The sequence below is a fragment of the Dermacentor andersoni genome, chromosome 7, assembly GCF_023375885.2.
Source record: "Dermacentor andersoni chromosome 7, qqDerAnde1_hic_scaffold, whole genome shotgun sequence".
NCBI lineage: Eukaryota > Metazoa > Arthropoda > Arachnida > Ixodida > Ixodidae > Dermacentor > Dermacentor andersoni.
In genome coordinates this window covers 131,515,308-131,532,558 of record NC_092820.1, presented here as the reverse complement: position 1 = coordinate 131,532,558, position 17,251 = coordinate 131,515,308, and the positions used below count along the sequence as shown (strand labels likewise).

The 17,251-nt window shown below is 44.1% G+C and overlaps 1 protein-coding gene across 1 annotated transcript; it reads left to right on the top strand.

Annotated features, from left to right (window-relative positions):
• Positions 1–710: 710 nt before the first annotated feature.
• On the top strand, positions 711–17,008 carry LOC126534524 (putative fatty acyl-CoA reductase CG5065). The gene is made up of 7 exons (XM_072289110.1): positions 711–899; positions 1,086–1,192; positions 1,705–1,879; positions 5,578–5,622; positions 5,775–5,893; positions 10,538–10,777; positions 16,834–17,008. Exons 1-7 carry the CDS (start codon positions 792–794, stop codon positions 16,994–16,996), a joined length of 957 nt encoding a protein of 318 aa, XP_072145211.1. The 5' UTR covers positions 711–791; the 3' UTR covers positions 16,997–17,008.
• The last annotated feature ends 243 nt before the right edge of the window (positions 17,009–17,251 follow it).

The following is a 17,251-nucleotide window of genomic DNA, read 5'->3' as shown; positions in this document are numbered from 1 at the left end:
ATTTTTCACCAGTACTGAGACGTCAAGCTACACTCTTGTTACCGAAAACCACTTATATAGACTGCATCAAATGTAATAAAATTGTATACGAAGGTCTATACCATAATCTCCTCTGTGCTGCATTGTACTGCCACCACAAGCGTACGTGAGAATGATGTGGGGGGATGGTGTTTCCTCACTGTCTTGGAAGCGTTAGGCGCTGCTAAAGTTGTGCCAGACGTGCCTAGACCACCCTTCAATTTGTACCGACGGTCGACTTCACCTACAATTTCGTTAGCTGCTGTTAACATCACAGCGAGACAAGCCATAATTAACTTCAAAGCGTCAAACATATCGTACACGGCAAATTAAATTCCAGTCCTCTGTTACAAGGTGAAGTGAGTTTTTGAAGAAACAGTTCAGAAATGTAACGAATGGAGAGCCTCCAAACTACTCTGCGAGATAGGACACTCTAGCAGATGGTGTCGGAAATAATAGGAAGGTTTAATCGCACATTCGCAATGGGACACGATATTATCTTTACGTGGCTTCTGGTTTATTTTCGAAGTGATGAAAGACATCACATTAATTATTCTTTCTTGAGGACTTACTGTGCCAGGTAACCTTTCTTTCTCATACCAATACACAGTCTCTCTGGAGATGTCCGGTCTTCTATAATTGCAGCCTGTCTACTCTAGACCTTTCGTTACAATTTCAAGTGTCAACTATCCTGTCCCGTGGTAATGCAATAGTTATGTCCGGCCTGTTAGAAATACGTGTGTGTGTGAGAGTGAGTGTGTGCGTTTGTGCGGATGTGCGTCAGCTTTATGAAATGTTTTAATTTCAGAGAAGCGGTTGAGCTGAACGTTTTGGGTACAAGGCGCGTTCTGGATCTCTGCAGAAACATGCGAAATCTTTGTGTAAGTTGCAGGACAGCTTGGTCTTTTTCTTATTCAGCGATGCTACCATAGTTCCTAGGTGAACGTCTTTTATACCTTTTTATTTAATGGTGAGATCAGCTAGTCATGGGAACAGTCTTAAGTCCGTGTCACACATTTAGTTCTTTTGCATATATATTTGAATAAATAAGTCAACTTTTCTTCCAGGTTTTTGTCCATGTATCAACGGCATATTGCAATTCTGATAAGCGAGACGTATGTGAAGTGATATACCCTTCTCCTGTAAGCGCCGAAGAGCTTATCGCAGCTGCTCAGTAAGTAAGCATGATAGCGTCCTTCTAGTTTAATTCGAGCTGTTCAATGTTATAGATTTACTATATGAAACGTGTTACCTTTAGACGGTGTACTTTAGGAAACGCTATTGTTAGAAAGAGAGATTAAAACTCAAATTCCGGAGTTTTACGCGCCAAAACTACGATATGATTATCATGCACGTCGTAGCGGGGGACTCCAGGGTAATGTTCATCCCTTACGGTTTTTCACGTGCACAGAATGCACGGTACACGGGCGATTTTGCATTTTGCATTTGAATCCGCACACTAGGGTTTAGCAGCGCAACGCCACGTCACAGCACCACGGCGGGCAAAGCGAGACGTGTTCTGAACAATTGGGATTTTATGAAAACGCATTCTTGCTCGATAAATCCATTAAAATACACTTTAAAATGCCACTCGCGTTAGCATTAGTGCAGCAATGAAGAAAATTGCATCTCTACTGCATGTAAGCAATTGTTTTTTCATTCTTCGTACTCATCAATCTTCCTCAGGTCCGCAAACAATGATGCGACAGGCCCTAAGGAACACTGCTTGTTTGGGCTGCCGAATACGTACACACTGACCAAGAGAGTAACCGAATCGCTGGTGCTGGAAGAGCGGGGAGACATTCCGGTCGCCATTGTGCGGCCTTCCATCGTCACTGCATCGATAAGAGAGCCACTTCCGGTGAGACAGAGAGACATCTCTATCCATTTGAAAAGAGAGAAATTGAGGAAAGACCGGTAGGTTAAGAAGACTCACGTCCGATTTGCTAACCTCTGCTCGGCGAAGGTGGTAAAGAAGCGAAAGTAGGGGAAAAATGGAGCGAAATAATACCTGTGCGCGCCCGAAAATTATGCACCTGATCTGTAAACAGTCGCAGAAAGTTGTCAATTTCAGAAACTCCAGTAACGCTCTCGTTGCTTTCTGTGCCAACGGCGCACCAATAGAAGGATATTCGCTTCTGAAAACCATAGTAAGTCTAGCCTGTGTGATGCTGTCCTTAAAGGTCGGTGATGAACTTCTATGCATAGATGAAGGCACACCAGATCGTCACTAGTCATTTCTGCCCAGATGTATCACTCATTGCACTGCGGAAAAATTAGGCCTCTGTAAACGTTCCCACCAGCTAGAGGCGCCACAAAATCGTCGCGCCAGACCTGGAAATTCATGACGGTTGTTGCACCATTAAGTAAAAATCCGCGGTGTGTAACGTCACTTCCACATGCTAGGAGACGACCGATAAGTGTGCGTCGCGGTTCGAGTCCGAAGATGAAGTCGGTTCTTTGAGGTCGGTTCCGGACAAGTGAGTGAACCTCTCTGGTTCCTTCATGGTCGGGCCAGACAGCCTCACCCACGACATTATGACCAACAATATCGATATGTCCGAGCAAAAGCTGGAAAAAGAAAAGCCGCAATTCGATCGACTGACGGAGCATCAATTTCCATAGCAAACTATTAGACCGCTATACGACGTATGGATGGTAGTTATATCAGCCGTGTAAACTTGTAAACATTCGCTTGCTAACTAAATTAACAAGTATGATGTCACGTGCGCACAGGCAAACATGAACACATCTCCCTCGATGACCACGGATACTCGCTGTCAAAATGCTGGCCCGAGATGCGCAGCAGCAGCACCGATCGTATTGACGTTGGTGCTGCCTCTCGGTTCAACGCGAACTATGCGGCTAGAAAATAGTGCACACAAAGCTATCAGACCTCGGTGCACCTTGGCTCTGTCCCCATTGCAGATCGCTTTCAACACAAGGCACGCGCGGCCATGCCATACGAAGCCGCCATGGAGTAACCTCCCCCCCAATCACAGGTGCATTGCGCGCGATGGAAGACGGCGCGCTTGCTCCCCGCTTCCTGCCTTGCGCGCGCGAGATCAAGCCACCATCCTCGGCCACCTCTTGCACACTTTCACTCGCACACACAGCATACGGCGTGCGACCACATTGTTATCGGACTTAGACTTTATACGGAACCTCACGGTGACGCCCACGCCGACGGCGGAAATGCACCTCGAGTGTCCATATAATTGCTATCGTAATAAAGTGTTATGTCGTGTCCTTTACTAAGAAATGGATGGTGATCATAGCTTGTCTCCTGTATCAACTTTTCAAGAGTCCGGTGATGTAAGTGTAATTGCATACTCTGAAGTTGAAAAATAGACATTTCTGGAGTCGCTTTTGCAGGGCGTATTCTACAGCAGCAAGCAGGGCAGAAAACTCTGTCGCCGTAGATACTGTTGTGTAGGACAGTTGAAACATAATTGTGATTACTGTAGCAGGGCCATCAAAGGCAACTCTATAACTGGTGGACGAGGCCAGGGCATCGATACAGATGAACGCTCGGTTTAGCATGCCTCATTAAGCAAAGCAAAGTTGTCTGTTCTAGAGCCATTCTTGGTTGAACCCCTTTCTCTGTCATCCCTGTAACACTACCTGCACCGTGCCCCTGACCCTTCGGACAGCTTCAGGTCAATCAGATGACCAATATTATACAGAAGGGAATATGCTGGGATTGTGGCTTCATGTGTCTGCGATATGGAACACCACAAAACCACTGCTGCGTCTCTCGAGGTGCACTGTTTGTAGCGGAATGAACGATCAGAGCCTATGTGTTCGTGCTCAGTGTGACATTCTCTCTTTGTTTCTCATCGTTCAGTCATAATTATTATGCGCAAGGTAGCGAACCTAGCTGATACTGATCAACCTCCCTACCTTTCCCGTGTCATTTCTCTGTCTCTCTTCTTTTCTAGGACTGTTTGAGGCACTACAAGGGAGGTGGATGTCTTGCTACTTGTGTACTTATATATTCTGACGGAAGGGAACCGCGGTTGGGGACAATAAGTTCTGAAAGTGCAACGAGGTCTGTGGGCAAGAAGTGGTGATCGGGAATGCAGAAAACATGACATATGTCCGCCCTAAGACAATCAACATATATTTATGGTGATGTTGAAGGATCTCTGGCAAGCACAATCGCTGTAAAAGTTGAAACCCGTCGTGGAAGTCACGAACACCTACACAGTGTCCGGCCTTGTAATGTCTCCAATGGGCGAATATGGAGCTTGGACATATTGGACAAAAGTGGATAGCATGAAGCGTAAAAATACCAGCACCAAGGATTTGCGCCAGTGCAGCAAGAAATGTACAAATGTGTTCCATGATTTCTCCCACATGAATTTGACTACATGCGCAATAGACCAAAGCCTCTTGTTTACATATGAAAAAAAAGGGGGCGGGGGCGGCGCGGCGGGGGCTGCATGAAGGGCCCTTGCGTATTATTGTAGTCTAGATTCCATTAAACTTCTTTTTTTCCTAATTGATAATCGCTCCGTCGATGAAGGCTGGCCATGGCGTCATAGATTTGGTTGTGAAGGGAAATAACGCGCGATTCTCGTGGACTCAGTGAAAACTTGTGTTCGGAGGTAGGCTGACATTATCGCTGCTGGCCGCTGCATTAGCGTACGCAGTTGAAGACGGTAAACTTAGAAGTTCAAGGGCAAATGTATGCATATATGGTGCAATAAAGTATCTTGGGTAAAACTTCAGAGAGAACAAGCAGGGTCTTACAGATCTAAGTGTGCCTTAGCCACTCACCCTGAGAGACATCACTGTACGTGTTGATCCCTATTCGGTTTGTGCATAAACGAACAGGCGGGTTGTATGGTAGCCACATAAATGTAGCCTCCAGTTACGATTAATTCTACATGGTTTAGGAGGGCTTGGTATAGGCCTCCATGTCATATATATAATTTTTAGGTCGAGAAAGTACGGAGCTGATACGCGTTGGCGAATCTTCTCATGTTACTGCGAGGTCAGTGGCATTATGAATAGATGAACAGCTTTGACGTTAGCATACTATTTGGCCAATAATCTCTGCCTTCTTCTCGAATCTTCTTTCGAATCTTCTCTTGTTGGATAAATACTGCGAGGTCAATGGCTTTGTGGATAGATGAACAACTGTGACGTTAGCTATTTGGCCAATGGCCTCTGCCTTCCCCCACAGTGATGACGAGCTGGCTAGATCGTCATTTGACATTGTTAAAAAATTGTAACCTGTAGTTAGATCGTTAGCTAGTTGTTCAGGTGGTTAAATACTTATTTAGTGACACGTGTTTATTTCTAGGGAGGGAAACGTGGTACTTGCGTGTGAGAGGAGCAAGCCATTAGCGTATAGCTGACACATCTCTCTTATCTGACCGGTTTTGTCGAATTACTCTCAACAATGTGGCTGATTTTTCAAGCAGTAAACAAAGCCTCTGTATCTGTATGCATTGTTTTCACGTAAGGTTGAGCAAAGCTTTTCAATGATTTAATACACGATATCCGAGCCCTACTTATTGACGTCAAATTTACCCTCTTCCTTATTTCTAGGGTTGGTTAGACAATTATAACGGCTGCACCGGAATGCTTGTTGTGGTGAGTAGTGACCAGACGTTCGCCTGTTTCTCGTGACCAAGAGCGTAACTTATGCTCCGGCATTCCATAGGAATACTGCATGCTGTGCAGAGCTTGTGAACGTCCGGAAAAGTTCAACTTGGAGATATGTTTTTTTTTGTAAACATTTTCAGGTAGGGCTGGGGATGCTGCAATCACTTTTGGCGGAAAAGAAATATGTAATGGACTTCATTCCGGTGGATGTTGTGGCCAATATGCTATTATGCGTTGCCTGGCACACTGCCGAGACAAGGTGAGCATTTTGATGGGCTACATTCAGTCTAATTATGTATTTTGACCACTAGAGTTATTCCTAAACGGTGGCCATTGCGTTCCTCCGCACATTGGTACACGTTGCACAGATGTGGATTACCGCAAATGCCGTTTTGTTAAAATATCCGTTGTTTTGGCTACTTATAGATAGTCATAAAGATACTTGAGGCAGTCATAAGCAGTGTTCTACACAGTTATCAACCATGATTGAACAAGGGATTTCGCCGGCAATAAATATTTGACGAGAGGACTTTCCTTCGTCAAGACAGGAACAGGTTTCCTGGCAGTGTTAGTTGAACACATCTCGGTACGACAGTCCAAACCATATTATGTATTAGTTCCTGTGTTATGGGAGCGCTAGGCCCACCGCATTATTTACGCCTGCTTACAGGTAGCGAAGATGGGTTTTCGCTAGGCATACTGCACAAGCGCCGGTGTGGAAAGCGCACGATGCACCTTTACTCCGTAGAAAGGCGCTAAGCTACAACATGATCGTTCGACTTCGACACGGCGCGGACGAGGCTCCGGAATCAGCTCGCCATTAAACGCGGGTTTATTAAGCCAAGAAACACCACAGCGCGACAGTCAGTCATGACTTTTGGGCAAAGGGCGATCGAGTACGCGCGTCCGCTGCGCTAAGTTAACTGGGTAGCGGGAGCAAAGGTCTGACGTAACCAACTCGTAGCAGGCACACTGGCATCTGCCACGGCGAGGAAGTGCTCAGCGGTACAGAGCTCTGGATAGAGGGCTTCCTGGGAGGCCAATCTGGGCTCGTCCTGGTGAAATTTTCTCGCGTGTGTGACTTGACGTCGGAAGGGAGAAGCACAGTTTGCGCGGCAAAGTAGTTCTGGCGCTTTAGCTGTGTCCGCCCCGTCGTCGTTTCGATGGCAGCTCGATGTCTAGCTTGGTGATGGACGTTGCCATGCACGAGCTGGGGCAGGAGGATGAATCACGCGAAGACGTCTCGATCCTCAAAATGTGTGGATACTTTCCCGTTTTTGTAACTCCTACTTGTTGGAAGAACCGGCAACACTGCCCCTAAATCACATCACTGTCCCTCTCTTGTTCCGCTGTTACAACAAAACGCAACTTACCATGGATGGATGGATGGAAAAACTTTATGATGGTTCAGTAGGTCGCGCTAGTTTCCTAGCCCGAAGTGGGCAGCTGCCACTTTGGGACCGAAAGGCCCAGCCTTTCGGCTTCAGTGTTGTCTCTGTGCTTGCATAACGCGGAGCAACGCCAGAGCATATGATTAAGATATATGGTGTCGTTATATTTATCGCATGTTGTAGGTGTACAGAACACCGGATAGATCTTGTTGTTTGCAAGAGCTTTACCGTAATGGCCTGAGTTCTGTTTAGTTTACTGTGCGGAGGGGGAGATCCTGGGCCTTAAGTAGAAGTGCTTGGTTAGCTCGTTGAACGTGAGGAGGTGGTCCCTGCTGGAACTTCAGCACCTACTTGCCTTGTGGCTGCACGGTTGGCAAGTCCTTGTGCAGCATTGTGGGCAGATTCGTTGACATTCGCGCGAGCACAAGCCAGATAATCTTGGGGGGTTTGACGACCATTCCGACGAGAATTGCCAGGGACTGTCTAGAGATGTCTCGTTTGGCAAATGCTCAGACAGCTGCCCTAAAATCGCTGTGGATCCTGGATCTCATTGGGTCTAAAAGTGCTAATGCGATAGCTACCTGTTCTGCAATTTCTGGTTGAGTGGTGTACGTGGAAGCTGAGTTGACGACTTCACCTTTGCCCTTCAAAAGAACCACTGTGAAGGCTCATGTATTTGACAAGAAAGCCGCGTCGACAAACAAGCTTTCTTCAGCCTGATTTTTTTTGCTTTCTCTAGCAGGACTTTGGTTCTGGCTTGCCTTCTGCCCACATTATGAATGGGGTGAACATTCCTTGGAACATGCATGACTGTGATATCCTTCCGCAGACCTTTGGGGATTTCTATATGATTATTATGTAGCGCTGTAATTGGTTTACCAATCCGTTTGAGGTATACCAATCCGTGCTGCATAAATGTTTTTTCCGAGCGTGAAAATAGCCCGCAAATGCACACAAAATCTCTCGAGCTGCCAGTCTGCATTTGCGAGCTGTTTCACGCCCGAAAAAAATGTTTTATGTAGCACGTATTCAGCAACAGCAGGCTGTACAGGGAGTTTTTCATGTCGCTCTGCAATTTTCTTATTGACACTTTTGAATTAATTATAATACTTGATAAGTTGATTAATAATGAAGACCAATTACTGAGTTAGGCGGAACGAAAAAATAATTTGAGTATCTCCAAGCGACAGCAAATAACATTACCTTGGTTCGGTCCAGCTACGTGGCATTCGCATATTTTTAAACTCTGGCTCAAGTTAGCTTGGACACCGTGCATAAGTTCTCGCCAGTAAAGATTATGGGCTGATGCCCCCAGAGCTGAAGCTCTGGCGGCATCAGCCCATCAGTGTGAGAGTATCCATTGAAAGATAGCTTTTCTTCTGTCAGACGTGATTTGTGGCGCCAGGTTAAGTACGTTACATAAATGAGGCAAGTCAGCGTTGGCGCTAGACAATCCGCTGAGGGCTCCACGGGAGTCGCTTAAGATATCAGCCTGTGACAACATTAGATTTTGGATAAAGTTCTTTAATGCATTTAGAAACCTACACATTTGACTTAAATAAATATCTAGATACGCGCTCAGATAACGCACAAATATTTCACGGTGGTATGCACAATGGATGTTAGAATACCTGTGCTTAATGGATGACAAAGTATTAAAATGCTGCTGTGTTCTTCGCTGTGTTCTTCGCGAGGCAGCGATATAAAGTCATCCCCTTGCACAGACTGAGAAGTAAGAGTTAGTTTTCAAACTATAGGAATGTTTTCTTGATTTGAAACACATGCAAGCTCTCAAAGAATTTAGTTTTGAAAGACTCATTGAAAAACACTGCATTCTATCTCCATGTCGATATGAATTTTATGAACTGGCTCAACAGTAACCCAACGAGCGAATACCATATCGCTAACCGATGACAACCACAAACAAAAAGACCTGATACTGACTGGGCTTACTTTGTCTATTTTCCAGGATTTTGGGTGGTTGCCTGGCTGATCGGTACAGTTGGGTCAGTTGCTATGTTGGTGGATATATATTTGTGCATACACCTGTAATCACCATTGCTCTATCAACAGGCGTCATAAATTGCCTTGGTCATTTGCCAGCGTGGTGTCTCACAACGTGCATCCGCTTGAACTGAAGTTTGCGTTTGGTCATAGCTTGGGAACGATGCACTGCATAAGCATACATATTTCTTACAAAACCATTGTGTGCCGACTAAGCTCGCACAACTTTGATCTGTGCGACATAAATATTACTTGCCACATAACATCTGAACATGCCGGCACACAGGCATATTTAAAGCTCACGGATACATTGCCGAAAAAGTGATTTATTCTTGACGGATTGCTTAACTTATTTTATTTCTTTTTATTTAGGCACTCAGTATTTGCCACTGGGTGTATGCCCGCTTTTGACGAATCCTCTAGGATGGGCATGTCTCACTACGATTCTTATTTAAAACTTGAACATTTGATGTCAGCTTACACATGTTTCTAAAGCACGGCGGTTTATTATACACAGGGCAGCTTTGAAGTTGCCATGTATTTGATGTGGCCAGATTTCCCTCGAGCTGCTACTTGCAGCTTTTTGCTTGGTCATCCTCGCAGCCTTGTTGTTGCGGAATGAACTCAATTCAATTCAATTCAGTTCTATTGACAAATAGGTGAATCATATACCCCACAGCATTTCATTTGCTTTATATTAGCATGTCGCACTTTTCTGTGCATACACCGGTCATCCCTAGCCTTCCCTCAATAAGCACCATATGTCGCCTTCGTCCACGTGACATCGCTACGTATGCGTTCACACGGGGAATTCTTCTGCATCTAGAGTTTGCGTTTCGACATATCGAGTGAAGAATGCAGTGCATAAACACAAAAGTTCTTGTACAATAATGTTGTGACCGTTGTATTGAATAAACATAAATATTCCATGGGACATCTAGGGGCGCCAACTGAAGGACCATGCGGTGCGTGGGTCGGATTGCTCTGAAAATCGGAGTAATATAATACGTCATTTTTGTAATTGCAGACGGCATCAGTCCCAGAAAAGGTTGCGAAGTTTTCGAAGAACGTTAATGGCATTAAAAGCGGGCAAGAAAATACTACTAGTCGTTTTCAATGTGGGAGACTGCTGCCTGTGGTATTGAGCGAAATTAGAGCCGAAGAATGAATGAAGCCTGCTGTTCTCTTTTTCTTCTTCTGCTATGTTCTGCTATTCGTCACCGGTGGTTCATTTCTGCATAACATTTCATGAAGAGGACAAAAATAGTACCAGAAAGCAAGCTTTGGATGACACTGCTGCTTGAACAGCGCTGGCTTACCAGTGAACGAGAGACATGACCACCCTGCCAAAGCAATCGTAATGTCATGACACCCAGGCATTTACAGTTCTCACTGCAGCGAATGGCCCGCCTTTTTTAAGTCTGTCAGGATTTTTTTGTGCTTGTGATTGCACTTGCGAACGTGTCCTAGATTATGAACTTCACTTTGACATGAAACATGTCTCGCAGACCTGAACACATCGAGGTGTACCACTGTGCGAGTGGCGCCTTGTTGCTGCAAACCTGGACGGATATGGCTGACCTGATGCAGCGAGCTTTTTTGCAATACCCATTGCCAAATGCGATTCGTTTCCCCAAGTTCCACATGACGAACAGCCAGCTGTGGCACAGCATCAACTTGTGGTGCCTCCACTATGTGCCAGCGTGCGTCGCAGACCTGGCCTTGCAACTCTGCGGACAGAAACCGAGGTTGGTACCACCGACATTCCTGCATAGACAGCATGGGCAAATGGAGTGTCGCGGAAAACACGATCAGCTAAACAAGTGTCGTATATCGGCTTGGCTGACACTATGGCTTAATGGTGGTGGCGAGTATTATTGCCCACTTCTTCGTAAAAAAAATATTAGTCACAGTTTCGTCTTTTAAGTGAACAGAATCCCTGTGCTTATTATTTTACAGGATCAGGTGCGAGACCAGATGAAACGCGAAATAGCTTTACAGTGATAAAATAACTCGTGCTCAGTAGATAGCCAGTGATTAAAATCTTTATTTGTTTTCGGTGAGTGGAAGACAGCTAAAGTTGCCCAGTGTAATAATCAGGAAGCCTAGCGTTTCAACCTACAGACACGTTTCTCGGATTTGCACAAAATATAAGCTCTTCGAGCACGTCGGGCTAAAACATACAACCACATGCCCTTAAGTCATTGCATCTTATCTACAGTCATCATATATATCAGCAGATCAATCGCGACGGTTGGCGTTTTTCGGGACCGATACAGAGGCAGCCAGCCGAACGTTGTCTTCCTTCTCCCCTCCCCGTCTCTACGGTTATTGACGCTCTTTCTGGCCCCTGTTGCGAGAGCGTGACTATATACTTACGCGTGTACTTGTTTGTCTTTTCCGGGTGTCCGTCTTTCACCGTCTAACAAATGTTATCGCACAGTGCAGGACACGCCGCATGTATGGGTAGTTTCTCGAATGTTATCGATGGCTCTTTTTGCTGTCTGGTGTCACCAAAGGGTGTTTAATCTGATTTCACGTATGCGCTACGCGAATGATGTAGAACTTTCTGGAAGACGCGCGGGCACCAACGATTACTCTGGAACCTTCGACGACTGATGTATAAAAGCAGATGAGATTTTCGGCGATCGCCGACTGTGTTCTCCGTTGTCGCCGTTTGTGACTTGTAGCCTGTTTTTGAGGGAATAAGTTCGCCCAAAAAAACGCTAGTGTCGTAACTCCACAGTTTTGCTGCTTTCTTCACCGACACTACCACGTGACAATATATATATATATATATATATATATATATATATATATATATATATATATATATATATATATATATATATATATATATATATATATATATCGATTGAAAGTGTACGCTAAACCCGGAGAAATAATTATGAGATAACTATATTTACACGTTTAACAACAAAAATCCTATAATTTTATTAACCTTCGACCGGCGGCCCGGCCCCACCTACGATGAATGCCGGACCACCGGCCGGAACATTAGTAAAGTAGGAGTATTTTCGTTGTTATTTAACGTGGTAATATTTCTGTCATATATATATATATATATATATATATATATATATATATATATATATATATATGTATATGTATATATATATATAAACCAATTGGCAGTTTTTTCTATTCTGGCACTTCTAATGCTGACGCAATAATAAACCACAGAATGCACAGGAATAAGTCACCTCGACTGAACGATATGTCACGTGATCCAACTTTCGATGCACATACGACTGTAGGCTCTTAGAGCTTATAGTTTACAGGGTGAGGGGGAGGGGGGTCCTTGTGCCAAATAGAGCCTTTGTTTGCTAGGACTACAGCATGTTCCGACGTGTGCTCGTTGCACGCGAAAACGCCCTATTGTGCTTGACAGGTTCAAGTGCGTGTAGCTGTTAATTGTTCTTGTAACCGCTGCCTTGAAAATTCGGCGAGTATATAGGGCGCTTTTTATACCATACAGAGTTTCCATAAAAAAAAGCCGCAAGGGCAGCGAACGCAGCGTTTATGCAGATTATTTCATAGGATAGGCGTACGTACTTTTGCCCCAATAACTTGTCTCTGAAAGTTTGAAAGTTTATTTAACATAATGAACGTATACAATGGCAAAGTACACACTTTTGGGACCGAACAAACTTAATAAAGGGTCACTACCGATTCTTATTAGGAAAAAACACTTGGCATCTGTTTTTTCTACTGTAAAATCACATAAAACTGAAATAGCTGAATAAGTAAGCATGAAAATACAGTAGTAGGGAAAATTTCACAAATGATATACATTTTTCTAAAAATTTTCTTTGTTACGTCATCGAAAACATCGGCACAGCAAAAGAAAAGGAAAAAAAAAGAAAAATGAGGACATGTGCAAGCATGTGCAGTGTTACGCATTGTCAATAAGTGAGTGCTTTGATTGTTTAAGGAATGTACGCAATGTTCTTGGAGTGGTCAGGTCACTATCAAGCTTATTCCTAACTGAGGTGCCTGTAAACTCTAGTGTAGAGCGACCGTAATTAGTATTTACCTTGGGAAATAAAAAACGACAGCGAGATGCCTTTCCAACATTGCTAAGTCAGGGATGGAGCGAGACTGTTGTCAAGGCTAGTTTTTCATTAACTATTTGATGCATGACGGAGGCGATGTTGTATGTTGTCAAATCGTAAATGTTGAGGATGTTCAGGTTTTTAAATAAATCTTCACTCTTAGTGTGAATATTGCTGGGTGCTATAACGCGAAGAGCTCTTTTTTGAAGTGTAAACACCCGTGACAGATGAGTTTTGTATGTGCAAGCCCAGATCGCTAAGCATTAATTAATGTGAGAACGAACAAATGTGTATTAAAAATTGATCAGTAGGTGGGGAGGGAAATAGTTTCGACATTTCGACAGCACATGCAAGCCACATGAAGCCTTATGAACTACGGAACGCGCATGAAGGCGAATTTTAAATGGTTATCGATAACAACACCAAGAAATTTTGTCTCACTAGATTGTTTTATGGGATGGTTATTGTAAACGACATCTGAATGAATAGCCGTATTGCTTTTTTCTGAGTGAAATAAGATAAAAACTCTCTTCGTTGAGATAAGGTAAAGGGCATTCAGTGTACACCAACGGTGCAAAATTTGTCATTCAAAGTAAAGCATATTATATAGGTTGCATTCTTCACAATCAGCTATAATAAGGTAAGTATCGTCTGCATAGCTAGAGTACAGGGGCAACACACACAAGTTGCGAAGGCAAGTAATTTATGTAGAGTAAAAAAAAATAAAGGTCCAAGTACGTATCCCTGGGGAACGCCAAGGTTAATAACGGTGCTGTTGGACTGATAATCACCTAGTTGAACAATTTGTTGCCGAATTTCGAAGTAACAGCGAATTAACGTCAAAGGTATTTCATTAATTCCGTAACGAAGCAATTTATCGCTGACTGAGGGAATCGAAAGCTTTCGCGAAATCTATTAACAATCCCGCGACTAGATAACCACTGTCTATTGATTTTCTGATTAAGTTTGTAAATGTTGAGACAGCAATTTGTGTGGAAAGGTCGTTTGTAAAACCAAATTGGTGCCGAGAAAGAATGTTGTGCTTGTGCAGGCAGTCATTAAGGCGCCTCGCAAATATTTTTTCGGGTATTTTGCTGAAGAACGGTAGCACTAAAATTGGACGGTAGTTTTCTATTCTATGCTTGTCCTTTGACTTGTACAGTGGCAGCACCTTGCCAATTTTCATCCGCTCTGGAAACACACCCGTGACGAATATAGTATTGACGATATGCGCGAGAACTGGTGACGCGATGTCAGTTACACGTTCAACGACATGCGCCGAAACATTTCCGATTCCAGAGGCTGTGTTTCGCAAATGAGAAATAACTGAAGCCACCTCAAGCTTATCTGTAGGGTGCGGTAAAACGAAGTATTTGTGCGTGGAATGTACGTTGCATCAAAATCATTACCAGTTGAGTTAATGCGGGACGAAAATAAGCACTGAAAGCATTACAGATACTTTCGAGTGTGGTGTACACAACGTCATTGTATATTATTTTTTAGGGGGGATGTGGTTTTACGTCTCCCCTAGAAACTGGTTGAGAGGGCACCAGTTTTTTTTTCGGATCAATCCCGTTCTGTTCAATGCGATTGCTAAAATAAGCATTCTTTGCTGCATAGAGTGTTCTATTAAGAGTTTGCGAATACGTAGAGTATGTTTCCTTCAAGGAAGTGTTATAACGTTGCCTTTTTAATTTCCTATACACGTTATATTCCGTTTTAATAGAACGCAAGAGCGCGCCCGTTACCGAAGGATCAGAAAATAATTAGAACAAAAAACATTATATAGGTTTATCTTAATGCATTGGGAGCAGTTCTGTAAGTAGCATATTTGTTGATAGTCACATTTTAAGGCATCCTCACTTTTTAAACATCATGAAGAATGCGTACATGTAATTCGAGATATTAAAAATCGAATTTCAACGTTAAATTTAGGCACTACCGGAACCGAGCGCGCCAGGAGCGTAAAAAATCACTAACCCTTCCCGTTCCGGAAAATAGGAGTTTAGCGAAGCTTGTCCTTTGTGCACCTGACCTTCGTCACGGTTATGTAATCCGCAAGTAACGGAGCGGATGGCTTTCCCCATCCCGCTCCCTCACCTCTGGATCTTCTCATTGCTGTCGCATCGCCTGGGCTTGGGCATCTCTAACGGTTGAATCGGAGCGTTGACGGCGAGCCCATTGGCGGACGAGTTCTCGCCGCCGCTCGGCGCAGGCTGCCCGTTCCTCGGGGGAACGCACAACGCGTGGCCGTCCTATTCATTTTATGAAAATGAAGGGAAACGAAGCCGGCGCAGGGCGCGCGAAACCATTACCTGCTCTTTCACTCCCCGGCGAAAGTGAAACGGGTCTGATTGGCCGCGCGCGTGGTATGAGCGCGCGCCTATGCAGCTGGAATGCTTACTAATGACTCATGCTCCGGCGCCACTTGTGCCGGTACAAGCTTCGCTTGAGAAGGTAGCTCCACCATCATATTGATACGAAACGCCCGGCGCCGTAGTTTGCAACTGAACGTCCCGGCCACTCGCGGCAGGTAGAGATACAGCAGCGTTTGCCAGAAAGCTGTGTGGCTGTGTCTTGGTGTGCAGCGACATGCCAACATTCAAATGTCGTCACACACTTTTTTATGGGGCGTTCTCATCTGATATAGCAGCGAGATACCGAGATACACTCGATTTCAATATTGGCTCGATTGAGCTTTGAAATTCGATGATGATCTCTACTTGTGTGGGAGTTTGACGATATTAAAAAAATGAAGGTGGATGAATACTCGTATGTCAGTACCTCCAGATTTTCCGTTTCAACAATTGCTTCCAAGGCACAATTAGGTTGTTATTAAATATTTTTTTGGATACTCAGCCTTATAAAGCTGACGTCATAACCGGCAAAGTGTGTCAACCTCGCCTAAAATCTACATTTCAATAATGCCACCTTCGCAGTGCTTAAGCTTACCCTATAAAAAATATGCGTGGTCAAAAAAGACACACTGCATACGGAAAAGATCGAGTACGGCAGTTGGTTTACAGAAAACCGTATTTTTCATGCATGCAGCGATTAGCTCTCGTTGGCTGCGGTATGCCATATGCTACTCATTCACTGTCAATACATCCTTTCATGCAATCCATATTTTTTTTAGTTAGTGCGGTACAGCTGGCCATAGCCCGGCGATTAAATACGACCACGCGGCTATTTACTACCACATAATCAATTTTATGCATTTTCTTAAAGGCCAGCTGTAACGACATATCCATTAGTTTAAATTAACAATAAATTAGAAGGACATGCTTCTGAAGGAACCTTGGCAAATAAGCAAGGGAAGAAATTGTCTAAGTTAATTATTAACAGCCTCTAAATAGCGCCTAAACAAGTGACGCATACATATGGTGGTTCGCGCGTGAGGTGTTAAGTCCGAACTCATCAGCCTCGGATATTTTTGGTCAAGCCGTGGGCCGTCGCATAATCTCGGAGGCCTTGCAGGAGAGCCGGGCGTTCCGAGTCATGCGCCCCCCCCTCCCCCCCCCCTCCCCCCCAAGGCGAGCGGCAATGGCGGTCCTTTTTAGGTTTCAGTTTTGATATCATAAATCTACAAACAATTTTCAGCGGCTTTCCTCGTAGTTCAAAGGTAATTTTCTTTGACGGACGCTGCACTTACCTACAAAATCTGAAACTCGGCCTTCTTACGCGGCTCGAGATTTTGTTGCGTACAGCCTTTATTTAATTTATTACAGGTTCTTACACCTCCACCAAAAGATATGCAAAGGGATGAATTCCCTTCAGCACTTCATGACTCACGAATGGCTGTTCCGGTCCGACAATGCCTTGCGACTTCACCAAGAACTCTCTCCCACGGATGCTCAGGCAAGTGTAATATACAAGCTCCGGGCTCCATGAAGTGGTGATAGTGTTGCCGTTCGCATCACATTTCGTGCGAGCACAAAGTATTTGATATAAGATTGTGGTAAAAATTTTCCATGTCGGAAAAATTATTAAACCATGACCAAGCTTTCAAGTCACTTAGGAAATGTTGTTTGAAACGCGCGGGGTTGGTAACAACACTAACGAACTACAATTATTAACACACGCGCGAGCACTGAATACAAGAAACTACAATAAAAGAAGTCACCATATATATATATATATATATAT